At 29.6% G+C, this 21,278-nt stretch overlaps 1 protein-coding gene across 1 annotated transcript; it reads left to right on the top strand.

Annotated features, from left to right (window-relative positions):
• Positions 1-568: 568 nt before the first annotated feature.
• Positions 569-1,597, top strand: LOC119677010 (ATP-dependent DNA helicase PIF1-like). The gene has a single exon (XM_038088276.1). The coding sequence runs from the start codon at positions 569-571 to the stop codon at positions 1,595-1,597; it is 1,029 nt and encodes a 342-aa protein (XP_037944204.1).
• The last annotated feature ends 19,681 nt before the right edge of the window (positions 1,598-21,278 follow it).

The raw sequence follows: 21,278 nt of genomic DNA, 5'->3' as shown, positions 1-21,278 counted from the left end.
AATTCGTGTCAGTTCAAGAAATCCCGATCTTGCGGTGAATGATGAAATGCATAATCAGGCTTTGCTCTTGATCGAAGACATATGTTACCATACGTGCGGTAGTTTGTTTGTCAGATTAGGAATGCCAGCTCCTGATCGTGGAATAAATAACGCATTTAATCGAGAATTGGAACGTGAACGTGAATATGATCGACATGAATTAGACCAATCAGTTCAAACTAATGTACCTCTATTGAATCCGCAACAGAAGGAAGTTTAACATTAATGAAAGCGATTGATGAAGAAAATGGTGGCTTTTTTTTCCTGGACGCCCCCGGTGGGACTGGTAAAACATTCCTCATGTCATTAATTTTGGCCACTGTTCGTGCGATATTCCGACATTGCAGTAGAAGTTGCTTCTTCTGGAATAGCGGCTACATTGTTAGAAGGATGCCGTACGGCTCATTCAGCGTTAAAATTGCCGTTAAACCTTCAAACTACCGAGCAACTGATATGTAATATTGCGAAGCATTCTGCAATGGCTAAAGTTTTAGTAGCATCTAAAATCATCATCTGGGACGAATGCACAATGGCGCACAAACGCGCATTAGAAGCACTTGACAGAACATTGAAAGATCTTCGCAATGACTCGAGATGTTTTGGAGGCGCAATGATTTTACTGTCTGGCGATTTTCGCCAAACACTCCCAGTCATTCCAAAATCGACTGCTGCCGACGAAATAAATACTTGCCTTAAATCATTAAATCTTTGGCGCTATGTGAAGAAACTTCAGCTGGTAACAAACATGAGAGTTGCATTGGTAAACGATACATCTGCTGAAGAGTTCTCCAAGCAATTGCTGTTAATCGGTAATGGCCGTGTAGCTGTTGAAGAATCGAGCGGATTAATTGCATTTCCTTCAAATTTTTGTAATTTCGTCTCATCAAAAGACGAACTCATCAATGAAGTATTTCCGAACATCATTGATAATCATAAAAACAAAAAATGGTTGAGTGAGCGAGCAATTTTGGCAGCTAAGAACAAAGATGTGAATGACTTAAACTTTGTAATTCAAAATCAAATCGTTGGTACTCTGCATACATTCAAATCTATTGACTGTGTAACAAACGAAGAAGAAGCTTCCAACTATTCAACTGAATTTTTGAAGTCCTTGGATGTGCCTGGCTTTCCACCGCACAATTTACACTTAAAGATTGGTTCGGTAGACATTATGCTTCGAAATCTAAACCAACCAAAACTATGCAATGGAATGCGTTTAGTGATAACAAAACTGATGGCCTATGTGATTCACGCAATGATACTCAACGGAAAATTCAAAAGTGATGAAGTTCTCATTCCGAGGATTCCAATGATCTCAATCGATATGCCCTTTGAGTTTAAACGAATTCAATTTCCTATTCGGCTTGCATTCGCTATGACTATAAATAAATCACAAGGCCAATCCTTTAGTGTTTGTGGTCTGAATCTAGAAAATGCATGTTTTTCACATGGTCAATTGTACGTGGCATGTTCACGTGTAGGCAAACCATCTGCTTTATTTGTTCTTGCGCCTGATAAAAAAACAAAAAATATCGTATATCACAAGGTTCTTTATTGAAGAGAATCAATCGGAGTGCAACCCATAGGTTCTTGCTGACAGACCATTAAAATAATTAATTATATATCAATATCCTAATAAACTATACAATACAATAAATTTTTTGTATTCATTTTATTACGTTAATAAATTTCTAAATTTAGTTTACCTATAATTTAATATAACATTTCTTGACTGTTACGCGGTACGAAGTTCGCGGGGTCACCTAGTAATATAATATATAGGGATATAGTTCTTAAGTATTATACTATTAAAAAAAACAAATGTGCGATTTAATATATTGAAATTTGAAGGAGGCTATATCTGAACTTCAATCATCGTATTTTAAATTTGCTGTTGCAAAAATTCTAATAAAAATTCACTAAAAAAATTTGTTTTTTTTTTTATATACATTATATGAATTATATATTATAATTTAATATTGAAAATGTTCTATAAAGTGAACTCAGTTTCTTTTAGTGTTGTTATTTTTAATCGAACTCGTGTAAAGAGAAATGCAGTCGTCATATAAAGAGATATTTTGATGCTTATAAATATAAGAATTAGAAAGGAGATTCAAAGGAAAGTAACTGCTGACTATTACTGAAAGAAATAAATTTACTTTCACCTAATTTAAGTATTTGAATTTTATTAAAAAAAAAACTAAATTAGATACTAAATGCTCAAAAGCGAAGCATAAAAGTCCCTATGTCGCTAAAAACAATACTTACAGTTATTAAAAATTTAAGAGAAGAGTTGCACCTAAACTTTCAAAAAAATCTATATATCAATATTGCAACGGATTTCTATTTATGTTGTTGTAATTTGGTTAAATGCTATTAAAAACATACAACTATAATAAGCAATGGCAGAGCACTTCAATAAAGTAGAACAATCTATTCATACATAAAGGGATTATGTCTTCAACGAAACATGTTTTAATGAACTTAAATAATTAAATTTAAAAAAATCAACACTAAAAGACTGAACTGTACGACACGATACGTTGTCTTTCATAGCAATTTTTCTAACCTCATAATATAATTTTCCACTCCTAAGATGAGTACTTTTTTCTCAACAACTCCTACTGTTACCAGCTAGCAAAACCCAAAGGTTGGTTTTATCTAAAATATTGGTTTTATTTGCAAAAGTTTGATGTCCTAGTCCTCCAGTCGGATGCAGTTTTATATAATATATATTAATATCTCGTTAATTGCTGTGAATTTGTTTTTAGTTTAGAGATTTTTAGTGTTTTGTTCATTTGTCTTGATCACAATTCCTGTAATCAGAAAAAGATATATCATTTATTGTTTTCAACAAATATATTTTTTTTTCAACAAATATATTTAAGATTTAATATTATTAGTTTTGACAATTAAACAAATATTACTAAATATACCAAGGTATTTGTATTAAGGCTGTCTGTTAGAAATTATATACATCGGCATTGTATTCTCCTATGTTGGTGCCGTGAAAAGTTTTTGATGAATATCCCGACTGACAATTTTAATCAGTCATTCGATTGAGAAAGAAACTCATCGGAGTTTCTTAAAAATATTATTTGTTCTTATTTATGAAGTCATATTTACTATTGAATTATTGGAGTTTATAGTATTTATAGAGACCTATTTAAGAGAGGGTTAAAAAGTTATTAATTTTTTGTTCTTCATATTTTTTTAGTGTGTAGTGTGAAATGGTCCAACGATTGTAATATCTAGTTATTACAATCTTTGGACTGTTATTACAATCTATATTATAATCTGCAGTAATATTATTTTTAATGTTATTTATTTTACTTTGTATTTTCATTAATTTCTGATACAATCTACAAAAAAACTAATTAAATTAATAGATATTTTCAATTACGACTGATAGTGAATATACGAAAGAGGCTATCCATAGCCCAAAATTTGATAACATTTAAACTTTATTTTTGAACATTTTCTCACTCAGCCCCGTTTTCTATTCAACACAAACTCCTTATTATAGAACAAAAGTAGTTTCTTTTTTTTTTTTTTTTTGCAGTAGGTGGAAAGCATCGAAAGCCACAGTGTAAGACTTGAACCCACTAAAACCACCTCTTAGGAATGAATGAAGAAGATTTCCACAGCAATGTGGAAACTTCATTCCAGTAATCATGGGAAAGAGGAATGAGAAAATAGACTTAATACCTAGTGAACTAGATTCATCTAAGTCAGAAAGCAAGGGCATAAACTAGGTAGGATGGATGATAAAGAAGGGGGAGGGGTTACGGCTAACTAGCGGGGATGGGATCAACAATATACTTTGTGACTGGGGTCACGAAAGCCGCGGTGGAAGGAATGGAGAGAGTGGAAGGAATGGAAACGTCGGGGGGAAGGTCATGGAGCCGGGTGAGATACCTACGGGCGTGTGACAGAAGATACTCGTCAACACGTGTGATCTTGGCATTGTTATAGAGAGTTGATATGGAAAAGTGTTTGCCATTAGGCTTGCGCTTATAATTAGTGCAATCGCGAAGAAGTTTCCGCTCAAACAGGCGGATTCTTTCCATCTGAGCGGAAGTGATGGATCAAAAGTAGTTTCTATTAAAAAGTTTTATTTTTATCTAATTCTATTAGGAATATTATTAATTTTTTTTTTAAATATTATTATTATTAAATAATATTATTATTTTTATTAACTATTATTAAATTTTCTACTTCTTGAAATATAACAAGAAATCAAGTTGTTTGTTTTTTAAATAAAATTTTTAAATTTTACTTAATTTCGCACTTTGAGACCCTAAATCTTTGTTAACATAAAATAAATAAAATTCATTTTACGAAACATTATTTTTGGTTATCACGTACAAATAGCAATGAAATTCTCATCGCGGTATGAATTCACACTAGTAGGTGTAAATAATATGTTTGAGGACGTCATGCGATCTTCACCCAAAATCTTTTCGTTAAATACTTAAATCAAATACGTATACGAGACCACCGCCTGCGACATATCGTATTTGGTAATAACAAAATGGCAGCAATTACCGAAAGGTTTCCTTTTGAAGCAGCAGTGTACCATTTACACGGTATAGCTTCATTATAAATGTCATCAAGGAGATGGTTATATGGTAAGATGCTATTCCAGGGAAGAGTAAAATAAGTTAAAGCTGTAATTGGCTGTAGTAACCCCTGTGGTGCGCATCAGTGGAGTATTACATGCTAACGCTATAAAAATACTCGTAAATGAAAATGAGCTGCCAACAAACAATTGACAATTTTCTTCTGGCCGTGACACCCTGGCACATTTGTTCGATTGTTTTGGTTTTCGTTTCCGCGCTTTGCCTTATTTAAAGAAATGAAATTTGTCTCCATAATATATGCGACATATATGGGATTTTCAGCTCATACGCTAAGTGTACTCTTGGCGTATGAGTAACATATGCTGCCTGCTTTGCTGCGTAGGCCAGAGAAGTCATTCTTGCCGTTATGGAAAAAAAAATCTTAATGTCCTTATATTGTTACCCTTTTGCTGTTTAGAAATTAACATGTTTTCCTTATGTTTGTTCTTTATGTTATTGAAATTGTAAATTGTTATTTCATTTTTATGGCAATTGTTTTTTATTTTCATCGCTTTTGTTTTTGTCTTCATTGGAATTGTTCCAAACATATATATATATTTTTATATATAAATATAACTATATTTGTAAATAATATTTATGTTTTTCTTTTCTACATATGTTTCAGTTTTATTTTTATTTTCATTTTCATTTTTACTTTAAGTACAAATATAATTGCTACAAGTGCTTTGTGCCGGCACAAGTGTCTTTTGACGCTTTTAATTGGCTACAAAACGGTTGTCTTGCACATTATGTCCCTGCCTTTATTGTTGAGGCAATAAATTGAATGTACTTAGGATCGTTAACATCGCTTTTAATACCTTTTTGATGTGCCAAAGAAATTGTTTGCGAAATTTATAGCTATAATGAAGTGCTCAGTATGATTTAAACTGAACGCACTTCCATCATTTCGAAGTAGAATATTTTCCACAAAAACATACTTGGAATATATGTATTAAATCATATTTAAGAAGTACAAAGCATATGAACAACAATTCATTTCTAAGTACTTTTAGGAACACAAATATGAATTTTAATTTATTTGTATATTTTATGAGTGTTTTAATTAAATTTCTTATAATATGTTTTAAATATACTTGTAATTCTAATTGATTTTCAAGACATTCATTTAAACTTAAATAATGATTACTTTTAATATAGAGATGCTTATAAAATTTAAGGAGTATTTAATTTAATTTCATTAATATTTCTATAAATTGACAATCTAATCCTTATTTAAAAACTAAGTGCATATAAAGAGAAATTCATTTAAACCATTTTCTCTAATTAAAAATATCTCATATACAAATGTTTATTGTTTACCAAATGGCTTATTAGTCATTCAATAAATTTCTGTAAATTTGTTTTTAATTAAGTACACTATTGTAGTGTATCTGCATATTAATTATATTATCAACAAACAAAATAATTATTTGTTAATGATAATATTATGTTATATGGTACCGGCATATGCCAAGAGCAAAGACCCTTATTTTGCATTGGTCACACACTTGCCTTGTGAAGAAACGCAAAAGAAAGGTAATTTGATAACCTATTCAGGTAGGTTAGTGTTTAGATTAGAATAAGTATAAATACTGTTAAATTTTAATAAAGAATTTCAGATTCAACCTGAACATTGAGTCTCCTTGATTACCTTATTTAAGTTGCCTAGTTGCAACATAGTTATATTCGCCTTGTTTTGAACAATAAAGGTGCCTCGCTGCACTAGGGAAATACCTACACAACATTATCATCTATACCAGAGGCGAGGCGTCGAATGGTTCAGAGTGTTCACTGAACACCTTAACAAAGCTTCCTTTTCAGATTTTTTTTTATTAGGTAAATAATCTCGCTATTTTGCTACTTAACATTTTTTATAATAGCTTTTCCAAATATATTAACATAAACACAAAACGTATAATACAAACAAAACCACACATACATATGTTAGTTACACCCAACATTGCTTATAATTAATAAAAGAGAAAACACATTCCTCTTGAAATATAGTAAGGTGCAGAATAAAAACTGCACCGCGTTGCTTACAAAGCATGTAAATGAAATAACATTCACATTGGGACTATGTTCAATATTGAATACACAACACAAAACATACAAACAAATATATGTACGTAAAATAATCTTAACTCTTAAATAAATGCGTGCAAGCAGTTCAATAAAAAAAGTGCACTTCCAATGTTATGCAAAGTAAATACAAAAGAGAAAAGAAATGACTGAGCGAAAATCGCTTTACATTTGACGAGAGGATCATTCCACTAAACTGAACCAAAAGTTTATACAAAGCGTGCAAATACAATCAAAGTCACGGTTGCTGTTTTATATGGGGAAATGGTTCAGTATAAAAACTGAACCGGGCATTGTAAATACAAAGTAAAAGAGTAAATGAATGCATGAGAGTTTCTTACTCTTATATAGAGGTTGGAAATAAATCAAAACAAAGTCATTATTGCAATTTTATACTAGCAAATGGTAAAAGTAAAGCAAGAGATTAAAGAAATTTGAAGTGAAAAATAATATTTAGAAATGGATAAATGTGTGATTAAAGATTTGATTCAATGTCTTTTTAAACGATCTTCTGAAAAAAAGATTTTAATTCATAAAACGAATAAACCAACTCCAGATATGAAGAATTTGATACCTGTTGTAAAAATGTCGAAATCTATGGTAAGTCGTCGTTTTCCTACAGCTACAGCTTTATGGTAAATAAAAACCAGTGGATCACAGGCTGCGAATATTTAAATAAATTGTTTTGTTGGTCTTGTACGCTATTTGCTTGTGGAAAGACAAATTCAGGAGTAGGGGGAATTCTGTTTTGATTAAATTGTGAACACCTTAACAAAAAGCTGACGCCTCGCTACTGATCTATACCAATATACACTATTAAACACTATATAAAATAATTTAAATGAAAGATATAAGATTGCCGTACAAGAAGAAGATAAATTATAGAAGAAGTTGCTTCCAGAATATGAGAAATATACAGAAATGTTTGCTCTTGTTTGCTCTTTATAAAATATTAACAAATTAATAATACAACAATAAAACATTCAAAAAATACTATACATAAAATTGCGATACATATGGTAAATCATAATCATAAATCGATATTAAATCAGTTAACAAATATAAATAGTGAATGGGGCACTATAAACACACATTATTTACAATAGAAAGAACAATACAATATACCTTAATATCGAAATGATAAGAATAAGTTATCAATGGTGTAAGATGACGATTCCAATTGTTCACAGGTCGTTTACGACTCCCGAAGTACTGGGCGATTCACCAACAACTGACTAACTGCTTTTCTTTTACACTTCCGTTGTCATCAGGGTTGCCATCGCTTCACAATAGCTAGTAATAAGAGTCCACTATAATACTATATACACCATATTTCTAACTAACAACAAGGTTCCTATTCTCTGAGAACATCGTAAGTTCAATTATGTAGTAAACTGTTAAAATTTGAGAAGAACTCCCTTATTAAGCAGTAGAGTTCTCCGATATTTTATAAATAAATTGCTCCTATTACTACATAATACACTCAGTCGAACGACTTATATAGCAACTAGCATATTGTCGGTGTATTTGTGTACTATATAAAAGCATTTGTATGTATAATAAAGGTTTTTAAAATGGAAAACTATTGATTAATCAAAGTCATGTCATCATTTTTATTGAAAGCAAATCAGCTCGAACTAATAATTAAGTCTAACTGAACATTAGGACACACTAAATCATAACGAATCGCTAATATCAATTCTTTGATTAGATAATATTAGTTCTTCGATTAGATAATATCAATTCTTCGCTTCAATAATCGAAAATGATCAATGAAAAAGAAAATATATAGAAAAATATCAACATATGTAGTACGAGTGAATTTAAAAATATTAAATAATAATACCCAGGTGGTATCCATGAGTATAAAAATCTACCAATTAACGTGGCATAAACAGTTATGCTGTAGGCCTCGAAATCCGTTGTAATTGATTTCGCCATAAAGCTTTCAATTATGTGAACAGGACATATATCGGCAGCGGAAAAGTGCAATTGAAAACGCAGACATAATCAGTCATTCAATAAACTTACTAAGAGTTGGTTAAAAAAAGAGTAATGTAACTGAAAGACTTAAGTAGTTAGTTTTGAGCCAAAACAGCAACAACTTTATGACAAACGCTAGAAAAGCTATGGTAGTCTAAAGCTTCACAGGCAAAACACTCTATGTAAGCATATTGCACGGCACCTGAATATTTGTCTTTTTTAAGTAGAAAAAATACGGGAATGAAAATTTAAACGCGACTATTTAACCAGTAGTCTATTAACTGCTAGTTGAAACCGGTTAACCTTTTAACCAAGCTAGGTTATACTTGGCACATTTATCATAAGCGAAGAACCACAATACCAACAAAAGCTGCAATGCGGATATTGGATAGACCCAACGTAATTAAGATCGACTCCTACTTCAACTACATTGATCGAGCGCAGATCAAGGTCCAACAAGGTTGAATGCGAAATAAGGTACCAGTCAAAACACAGGGGGAACCAGAAAGAGAATTGTAACTTATTCTAGAATGAAGGCCGCTTGTTGTTAATAATTGAAAAATCTTGTGCGAATTTTAAAATAAGAGGTGCTGCATTCAATTACTTCAAAGGTAATCACAATGAGTTTTGAGATATCGGAACATATGAAGTTATCAATGTAACTATAGCCGTGAGTAGCTCAACTCAGATTTTTTGAAAGATATAGCTTATTTCTTGATATATGTAAGTTAAAAATTGTAAACATTTTGAATTGATCACACCAACAAGAGTTACAAATGTCATCTAGTGTTAACAAGAGTATGTAATTAATATATTGATAATGGAAAGAGATAAGGTCGTTCGAAAAAATTTGACTGTGAAATCAGAATCGTTCCATTTTAGAATGCAATATAGGTATAGATGTATTTATGCAACAGTTCTATTATGATGTTTTTAATAAGTCGTTTTAACAGCAAATAGGAACACATTTTGTATGTTAAGTTTCTGATTCACAGTTTATTGGGATATTTGCGTATAATAGTTTTTTTGAAAAGAAAATGGAGTTGCTCCTTTTGTAAAGATACCAAATCCTTACATCAGACTTTTACAATTTTACTGATCCGTTGTTAATGCAGAACATGGTACTTTCTAATGAAATTCCAAAGTCGTTGATATGCAAATCGACTTCACCTGTTGTAAATCAAAAACGAAATTCATGTATCCTTATTCGTCCTGAGGCAAGTAGTCAAATACGAAATTATTCGATTTTGATGGAATCATTCTTCTCACTGACACGTTTTCACATATTCGTATTTCGTTTTCGTTTTCGATTTCGATTTTTTGCTTTTCATCTGTTTTTCATTTTCATTTCCACTTTTGTAGTTTATATGTTTTTTTTGGATCGAACCGTTTAACTGTCACTGTCTGATAACAGCAATTGCTCAATATTATTTGTGTTATTTCCGCAATATTTCTTTGCACTTCGAGTCAGTATCACAGCGTGATTGCAGATGTGTCTGCTCTTGTGCCTGCGATTTGCATGGCTGGTGGGTCTGAGGGCAATCTTTATAAATTTCCTTTTCATGTATTGTGTATGAAATTCAAATAAAATTTCACCTGAAACAAACCATATTTTTATCTGAAGGAAAGACAGAAAAGACAAAAAATATAACTTTTTATCATCGAATTTATTTGCCTTTGATACAATTTACTGTAGGTGCCAAATAAAAATCGTTAGGCTTTCCGAAATTGTTTTACCATTAACTCTTGTTTTATGTTTCGTTCCGTAATGATTCCGAAGATATCAAGCTACAGTTTAAGACTTTTGATTGTCAATTTAAATTTGATGTGCTGCCATATTTTCCAGAATGTCTCCTTTATTCGATTTCGACTTCGTTTTCGTCCTTGTTGCGTGTGTTATCTGTGAGAATCAATCGATTTGATTGCGTTAAAGTATTTCTTTCATTTGGTATTACTGCTTAAGCATTACAAATGCAAACATGATTTTTATGCATTTGCTCATATGTGATAATGCGAATGTGTGTCTGTTTATTTTACAAATATCTATGAATTCAATTTCAACAAATCAGAATTTAATTCGTGTTGACACATGCTGTTTTGTACTAAATCCTCATTTCCTTTATTCCTCCGGCTGTGCTGAATATACATATCTGAGCATTTTCTCATTTAAATGAAAAATTAAATAATAAAATACATGAAAAACCAGAAAGAAAACTTTTTAATTTCAGAATTTTAATGCAGTGAGATAACTTTCATGTCTGTATATGTTTGACTTCGTAATTGAGTAGGAATTACTTAGGAAATATATTTGCATTTGCCATAAATTATATAAATCTAAGAAAAACACTTTAAGAAAATGATATTGCAAACTATTTGCAAAGTTTATTCATGAGTATATTTTATATAACTTAAAAGAACACACAATATATACTCATATATTCACATAAAATGAACCTTTTGTAGACTACATAAGTAACAAAAATGGTTATTCTTAAAGATACTTTTACTTAAATGAATGTAAACAATTTTTATGATTTACAAATTTAAGTGCTTTGCACAAATCAAATTCCATTTTGATGATTGGATTTTATAAATCCAAATAAATAATTTTTTAATAATATTTAAGTAAAGAAATTTATTAGTTTTATATTAAAAAAATTTTAATTTTCATATAAAAAAATTAAATTTTGAATTTTTTTCTCTATAGGTTACTTTTTGTTATAATCAAAATTAAACGTTTGTTTAATATTTTTTGATATATTTCTATATTTCGACTCTCCTTGAATCTCCATCATCAGGATTAGGATTTAGCATTAATTAGTGTTTGGGTTAATTGGTTAAGGTGCGCTGACTCTGAGCTTCAAATTTGGCAGGACACGAGTTCGATTCCTGGTACTTGCAGTCTCAAGAAATTATTTAAGTGTAATTACATACAGGAATTATTTTCAAGACCACTAGTGATAGATATTTGGCAATAATTGAAACAGCTGTATGGTCAGCCAATTCAATTAATTAAAATTCAATTAATTAAAATAATATGAAATAAATTCTTGTTGTTTTAATTCACTACTATTCGAAAAATCTCTATGAAATCTATATCTAAAAGTCATGCTCTTGATTTCGTTGTATATATAATATAATAAAATTCATGAGCACAGACCATACATTCGTATTTGGGATTGTCTAATTGTCTAGTAATTAAATTTAAGTTTTGAAGTTTAATTTTTTATTTAATTTAAATCAAAATTTAATTAATTTTTAGACTGCAAGTGTCAGAAATCAAAGTCTGTCAAATTTGGACCAGTGTGTTGACATACAAATTTGGAACTTTAACAATTTCTCTTGTTTATATATAAACAAATCTTGCATTTACTATAAACTAAAACATAAAATTTTTTTCTCTACTACCATCTTTTGTGTTTGAAATAGAATTGTCATAGCAAAAAGTAACTAAAAATATTTAAACTGTAATAGTATTAAAAACTTGAACACAGTGAAAACCCTTTTATTTGGATATTGATTCGACTACTTATTCGGTACGGTTATGCGAACTAATCGTTTGAAAGAGCTTGGAGTATACATACATACCATATATATATACATAAATATACAAAAATCCTTAAATTATTGATTAAATATTGTATAACTAATGGAATACAAGTACAAAGAATTTACTATTTTTTTTGGTTCCAATTACTATATTTTCACTTGAATTTTAATCTGAAGTTATTTTATAAAAGTAGAGCTGAACATATGTTCCTGCTGTGTAAGTACATTTGATTGATAAAAATGCATTAATATGATTCACAAGTTATTCAGCACCATAAATGGCTATTTATAAATCTTTGTATATCAAGTATAGAAGAATTATAACTTTCGTTATTATATTGGTTACTTTAAAAATTTTAATTTGTACAATATGTTGTAGTTCATTATTTCATATAACCTATATGTCAATATTTATTTGAGTTTATGAAAATTAAAAATCAAATCAAATTTTCTTCGAATACCGATAGTTCTATGAACAAAAAACTTTTTCGCGTGAAAAACTTCTTAACAGTCATATAACAGAGTTTTCGCTGCCAATTTAAACTTTTAGTTTCCTGGCTAATTCTTAAAATATATTCAGTGAATGTATGAAAAAGTTAAACAGTATTGCAAATTACCATAAATTACTTCTTATATAGATACCGGGTTAGTGCAGTGCCATATCAAATACATTCAATGATTCTCTGGCTAATAAGAGCTCTGCTAGAATTCTAACGTTATCAGAACTATTAAACATTATCAGTTCTGCAGGAGTCCTTTGTTGGGTCAATAACTAAGCTCTGCTCATAGTCCAAGAACATATATAAGTAAAGTAAAAAAAAAATGTTTATACAACTAAAGAGAGGGGACTGACTGGTGTGATCATATGGCATAACACTGGTGAACAATACATATCCATGGTGGGAGTCATCACAAATCCAACATATTAGTGCTGTTTTCAGAATGTGGACAATATAAGGCACATTGGCTATTACTTTTCAACATTTGCAAGAATAAAGCTATAACTGTTGGGCGAAAATTTGCGGGGTACGCGCAATCTACATGTTTTCTATTTACCTTATTTTTGTATAGTTATTAATGAAATTAAGAATATCGAGATTAAGTAATTTTTTGTTTTTCCTTGTGTCTTTTTTGTATTATTTTTTTGTATACTAGTATCTTCGTTTCGTTCTGCCCTTGAAACAAAAAACAAAAAGAAATGGAAAAAATCATATATATCAATATTTTTAGAGGATTCAAATAGCTACAAAGTGTGATTATAAAATTTTTTTAGCTGGAAATAAATTACGTAGGTTACTTATGGAACATAACTTGTGTTTTTTTAGTTGCATAAGAATGATCTATGTCGATAACTATGGTTTGATAGTTGAGAATGTAAAAACAATATTACTATATCTATTCAGTAACATTTGGCAATTCATCATGAATTGTTTAATGCTAGAACAAGGCTTTTGAATTGTGAAAAAAAATGAAAAAAAATTTTTAAAAAAAATGTCTCTGTTCCCAATGTTTATTAAGCAGTTCGCCCATTTAATATGTTTAGTGATGAAGTTTATTTCTGGTTAAATGGCTACCTTAACATATTAAACAAAATTGTTAAATTCAGAGTGAAGATATCGAATCATCGTTACATCCATTAACATTTACTGTTTGGTGTGATTTATCCTCAGGCGGGAACATCGATCTTTATTTCTTTTAAAATGTGGAAGGAGCTACCGTTGCAGTGTATGAAGAGCGCTATCGAGCCATGTTGATTGAATTTTTGTGTCCAAAAAATAATCAGTTAAATATCAACGACATTTGATTCCAACGAAAGACGGTACAACTTGCTAAACAGCCATGCAACGCACCTAACAATCAATTTGTTGCGAAATTAATTTGGTGACTGGTAATAATTTTATTTTTAGAAGTGGCCACATTTACTGTAAAATATAGTCAAAAATTGGTCTAGTCGATTGGGACATATAACTTGTATCCCATGTAGCGGCAGACATATGCCGGAAATTATATTCAAAAAAAGTTTTTACAAGATTAATTACAGTACTTTATGTCGTTGGAAATAATTTTCGCAGACTTATCGATGTTTACATAGTTAGCCTCTAATAGCTGTCAATAGATCAACAATAACTTGATGGATGTTCATTTTCGATAGTTTAAGATTGTGCACATAAACACGATGCTTTACGAAACCCTAAAAATATATTCAGTGATTATGAATCACATGATTGGGGTTGCTGAGTCACTTTTTCAAATTTATAAGTGCATGTCCAAAAAGTTTCTCAAGCAACGACGCCAAAACATATTGTGTTGAGTGACGATAAAGGTTTCTCTTTTGTTAAAGCTACAAATCGATACTGCTTCGATACCAAATATGTGATTTTAAGTCTAGAACTAACTTGCGTTGTTAGATAAGTAGACTTATTTCCTAAAATTTGAGACTTTCATCAGGTGAACTAGTTCATAGACTTTCACAAAAAATAATTAAATCTTGCCATGTTCGAATAATAGGGCACTCAATGTGGACGAGTGTATATTCTACAATTTTTCTACAATAGTATTATATTCCAAGTAGTACGTATTGTATATACCAAAAAAAAATTAAATTTATTGTCTACCAAAGAATTGCATGCAAAAAGCTAGAGGCACCTACATATCTTCATTATTTTTTAAAGTACTTTTGTTTTGTTCACTTACAATGTATTCGTGTCAATTACATTACTCCCAAATGTGATAAAACTCAAAAGTTCTGTTTGTTTAATAAAACAAACAAAAAAGTTTATATAAATATTTAAAACAGACTAACCGGAGACATTGAAAGTAGTACTGAATATGCTGAAGTTTAACTCCGAGATATGGGTGTAACCCTTGGCATGTTGTATTGCAACGACGTTTTGTTTACTTAAGTACAGAATTGTTTATTATTCCGCACTTCGCCCATTTGTGCTGTAAATTACTTTTTAAAAATATTTTAAAGGGACTCGTGCTTCATCCTTAATTCACATATGATCCACTTTTATGTTTATTTGTGCAAATAAGCCTACACATTCGTATACAAATGTTAATGAAGTAGACAAAAGCGGAATCAAAAATGGCTCCTATAAAAGTGGATGTTTAAATACATGAAAGCTCCATGGCATCAGATATTTTATCTCAAACGTTGGGAAAGCCGAATTTTTGGTTCGAGGAAAAGTTCACACATTAAATTTTATATGACAGCGAAATATATTTGTTTGTATTGATGACAGTCAGTGCTTCAGATTGTAAGCTGATTTCTGGCAGCTTCTTGCCGCTGGTGTTAAAAGGCTTCCGTCGTGTAATCTGGCATTAAATACCAATTAAGCTTGTTATGCCATCGAATCAAATTATTAAAGTTCTTTGAATTCGGCGGGTTTTCCCGAAATTTATGTTTAAATATATATTCGATGATTTTCATTTATATTGTTGAGCTAAATATAACTGAGTTGTGTATACACTTTAGATTTTTGAGTAAAGAGATAATAACACTAATTCCATATATTGATAATATGGGCCGAATTCTAGCCATGTGGTGCGAATAATTATAATAGTGCAATAGTGATATTTACTTATTGGAGTAGTATATAGAAAGGCTCTCTTATTGGATTTTTTAAATAGTTTTTATTAACTTGTTTATAACCAGGACATAGAGACTATCAGGACAACTATGTAGCAAATGAGTTGATGCAGCCATTAATTATATCAATTATTTTAGAAATATTTATCTACATTCAGAAAAATAATTTGGTTGATTTAATTAGATTTTAACTAAATATTAGGTTAAAATATTCTTACTCGACGTATCATGTTGGTTCAACCATAGCTGAACATGCTGATTATACCTTCTTTCTTCTTAAAATATAAAACCTGTCTAAGTTTAGGAAACTTTTGTGTAGTTTGGGTTCGTTTGGTTAAAACGCTTGAAGTCATTTTAGTTCACCACTTAAAAAAATCAGTATGTTGTAGTATATAGGGTATATCATATTGAGTGGTTTTAAATTTCTTGGTATATGAAAACAAGTTTATGAGTGAGAGATCCACAATCCAGCGCTTTCAAAATAAAGTGCTACGGCATATCGTAAATGTGCCATTTTACATCAGAAACAGTGATCTCCGACCTGACCTTGACATGCCAACAGTCGACGATGTGGCCAAAAATTGTTAAAAAGAAAAACAGTGGTAGGTCTGATAAACACTGATTGGCAAAAGTCCTTCGCTTTCGTCCCTTTTAAATTTTCCAATCGGAATCGCTTAATAGTTGCTTTAATTTATTATTTGTACTAGAGGCAATATTAAAATGCTTTCGTCTATATTTTAAGATTCATTAATAAGAAGAAAACCATTATGAGGCACTAATAGCCTTGTCACCGTGACCAAATTTCAATCGAACTTTTTGTCTTCCTCTCAATATTAAATATTAATTCATCGTGAAATCCAAATCAATTTCTCATATAACGTAACCATGGCTGTCTGCAATACAAGACCACAAAAGAGCAGAGTTAACCGATTTCTAATGCATATAGTGTATGAGTTTGTAGTATGTCTAGTTAAGAATTACACAATTTTAGTTAATAAATTTTCAATAACATCAATTAAAACTTTATTAAATTTTAATTAGGTTTTTACATATACAATTCATTTGTGACTTGTATCTTTCAAATATTTTATGTACATCAATTTAATTTAAATAAAAAAATTTTACATGTAACAAATTGTTGTTTTTAATAATTTTAGTTTTGATATCTCGGTATTCAAATAACATAATTTTTTATATATTTTATATAATTTAGTTAATTATTTGCCATTCTTAATACTTTAATTTCGTTCAAAAACTTCACACATTATCTTAAAGCAATATATCTTTACATGCGTAGTTTATATAGAAATAATCATTTAATTATTATTTAATTATTTGAATTATTAAAGTAACATTAATCTGTAATAGTGTAGCTGTAATACCTCATGTACATATATATGTCCTTGCACATATATATTTGTATATATAATTTACTCTTTATTAATAACATAATTCAATAAAATTAATTTGTCAAAAATTTGGCAGAGATATGTAAATTGTTTTATAGTTTTAATTTTTAATTTAGTTTTTATTTTTTTGACTTTTAATTTAATTTTAGATATCATCAATTAAATTCTTACTAACTTGATTTATACTTTTTCTTTAGGAAGCATATTGTATTTAATATATACATAATACATATATAAATTACAGTTTTATTTAAATTGGTAAGTAACTACAATTAATTTAAACTCTTATTAAAACTATTATTTAAATACATTCTGAATAAATTCAAATAAATTGCTTTCTTATTGCAATAATTTTTGATTTTAATTACACAACATTTTAACTAAATTTATTTTTACATTTAATTAAATATAATTTACATTAAGTTTCAATACATTTACATTTTCTTAATATATAAATATTTACACTTAAAAAATTTTGATATAAAGTGTTTTAAATTTTTTTTACTATGTATATTAATTATTTAATATAAATTTAATATGAAAATTATTACAGTTTATCTTTTATCTAAACACTTGCAGTTCAATCAAAAGTTGGCGTATCTTTGAAATATTTTTGCAACTGGGGCTCATTTCAGTTAAAAAAATATTTCGCTTCTAAAATTTCTTTTGAAATTCATATTATGTACTATTGATTGAAGTGTAGTGTTTTTTTTATTATAATTTTTTTAATAACTAATTTTTTAATTTATATTAAGAAAAAAAACCTTTTTTTATACATTATGCACATAATTCTGATTTTGCTTTTGATGGATTGTATCAAATTCTTTGATAATCTTCGGAATGCAAGATTTTGATACAAAACACAACAATTGACTCAATAAATAATTTAAATAATTTAATAATAATTAGTTTACAATAATAATAAAAATTTATAAATTAATAATTAAAATAAAATCGAAAAAATTATAAATATATGCATAACTATAATACTAGAAATAAATAACACTGATTGAATATATTATAAGAAGTCCTGAACATAAAAAAAATATCTCTTATCTCTGTCTAAACCATTGCTTTTTTGGAAAATCAGACTTATATAATTATTTGATTATATTAATATTATTAAGATGGGATGTGACACTGCGATCATCAGGTCTATTGTGCCTCTTTCTGGGCTTAGAGTAAGTCTTTCAATAAAAATTTGCGTGTTTTTTGTCTCTTCCGTAAGCATATCAGTTTATAACGCATAATAATCTGATATAATGCAATAATTCAAAAAAGTTTAAGAAAGTATTATTAAACTAATGTAATTATAAAAATATAAATAACTACTAAGCAATAAACATTATTCATTAAGTTAGTTTAGATTAAGAGAAGAATCTGTGTCAGACTCTGCGAAGACTATGTATGCGTTACCTTAAAAATCATATTTAAGATGGGCCTCATCTTATGATTTGGTTTTCTAAAAGATTTTTCTGATACGTTTATTCTCGAGTCAAGAGCTAAATAATCTATTTCAACCTATTTCTCTTCTTAAAAAATTTGAGACTTTTATTATCAGTTTCTGATAGTTCTTCGGGTTCATAAAATAATTTTTTTAAGAATTGCAGACCTATAAATTCTCAAAACTGTGTATCTGCAGAATATCTAAGAGATTGATTGATTCTAAATTCTACAATATCAAATCATATAACGATATTGGAGATTTAACTTGCCTTGGTAGCAATAGTGTTTGCATTACTAAATTAGTTTGAGTGGGAATCAATCTTCTAGTGTCAATATGAAAAAACTTGTTGGAAGCTGGTTTTTGTAATACCTAAAAATATATAGGCAGTAATTATGTGGATTTACACAACTATGATTATTCAACTAATAATATCAAATAATAATAAAGTACATAAGTATAATGTAAGAACTAGATTAAATAAATAATTGAAAATTGTTATAAGTTATATACACAACGAAGAGTATATGTCTTTTATGCATAAAAAAAAATAATACCAATGTAATAATACTGATAGTTAAATTATTGTATTTATATTAAAAATAAAAATAATATAATTAAATAATATATAAAATGAATTAATTGTAAGAATAAACATAACAATAAATACATAATATAATTAATTATTGGATCAATTTATAACTTTTCAACATTCCTATTAAATCAGAATAGAGGTTTCGGAAATTTATTTACCTCTATAGTATATTAATAAATGTTTCAAATACTATATCTATTTGAACTTAAACTCATAAATAATCTATTGGAATTGAAATTTTAGTAACTAAAACAATTTAAATTGACAGGCTCAAACCGACACTTCTTTCGTATATTTGGAACGATCATTTAAGTCCAGCATTAATTTGTCCGGTCGTTTTGTGCGTCCATTGCCATTTGTCTTGCTATTATTTGCATTATTGCCTTCACCCTGACTTGAATTGTTTGAGTTTGAAGAAACATTTCCAAGCGATGTTTGGATAACTACTGCACTCTCACCTGATTCTTGCTTCCTAACACTTGTTGTAGTAATAGAGCTAGTACTTGGCAGCATTGCTAAGTCAGTACTATCACTGGTAAGAATTGAATCTAATGTACCCTCAGGGAATATTTCACAATCTACTGTAGTCTGATATTCCTGAGAAATAAATGTGTCTGTTATGTGATCATTATCATCGTTATCGGGTGTATCACTGCTGTCATCGGTGGTGCTGTAAAAGACTATATCGTCGGTGGAACGCATTTTTTTCTGACTTACAACCACATTTTCATCTAATACTGAAGATTTTCTTTCCAGTAAATCCGTGCTATGTGCCTGTGTTATACCAGCGATCTCAGTCAAAGTCATAGTGGTGTGTTTTTGTGCTGATTTATCACCCTCACTTATTAGTCTATTGCGTTTTTCTTTTTTACTACTCTTACTACATCTACTACTATTTCTTATACTACTAATACGCTTACTACTTTTCTTATTAAATTTACTTCTACAATTATCACAAATACGATAGTTTACATTCATTTCACTTGCATCGTGCAGACTCGAAGTACTACCATTCTCAAATCTATTGCCAAATTTCGTTGGACCATGTTTGCGATTACTGCTAGTTGAAGGTGGAGTATTGGTGGCAGCACTGCGCACATTGGTACGACGTCTTGGTGTTTGATCCAAATCATCCGGCTGAGAACACATACAATCTAATTTTATATTTGCAAAACTTATGCTGCCTTCTTTATTAGGTGAACCTAGCAATTGGCATGCTTTCGGAGGTGTGTGTGGACGGCAAGTGTAATATTGCCCTTTTGTAGTTTCAAGGCAACGATTGCAAATGATATGACCTTGTGTAGTTGCCATCGCAGACTCTAGGTGAAAACTATCACCACTTAAATGAGTATTTGTAGATTTCTCCTCCTGCATAACCTTGTATTCTATAACCTTTGTAGGAGTTGCAATGACTACTGTGGGTGTTGCAACTGTTGCTGCATTCGATTTTGTGACAGCTGTTGTTATCAATTTACTATTTGTGTTGTTTACATTTTTATTTTTCACTGCTTGCATTTGTTGATTGTATTTCTGCATTTCAGTGTTTAACGCTAATAGTGGCAATGCCACCTGATGGTGTTCTTGACGTACCACTAATTGATTTCCGGCTGTGCTTGCTTGTGTTGCAGCTGCAGCTACCATCATAATACCACCAGGAGTTTTTAAGCCGTCTAATAAACTTGAAATTGTCATGACAGCAACGCCTTTAGGTGGCGCCATTTCCTGTATGCGCTGCAGTTGCACGCTTAACTGGCGTATTTCTTCCAGAGCTTCCTGATCAGATAGCTTGGTTTCTGTAAATCAGATGAAATATAGTAAAGTGATGAGGCATATAAATATGAGTAGATTATAATCTTTAATAGTAAAAATTTAATTTTTTTAATATGGAAATAACATAATAAACTGATAATGAATTTATTTGGCTATATAAAGCATATGATTTCAATACATATATATATATATA

Source organism: Teleopsis dalmanni, chromosome 2 (genome assembly GCF_002237135.1).
Source record: "Teleopsis dalmanni isolate 2A chromosome 2, ASM223713v2, whole genome shotgun sequence".
NCBI classification, from domain to species: domain Eukaryota; kingdom Metazoa; phylum Arthropoda; class Insecta; order Diptera; family Diopsidae; genus Teleopsis; species Teleopsis dalmanni.
The sequence above is the reverse complement of the archived record's forward strand: the minus strand, read 5'-3'. Positions and strand labels throughout refer to the sequence as shown.

Excerpts from the sequence above, each read along its gene's own strand:
- LOC119677010 (XM_038088276.1), top strand. The coding sequence starts at position 569 with ATGGCGCACAAACGCGCATTAGAAGCACTTGACAGAACATTGAAAGAT.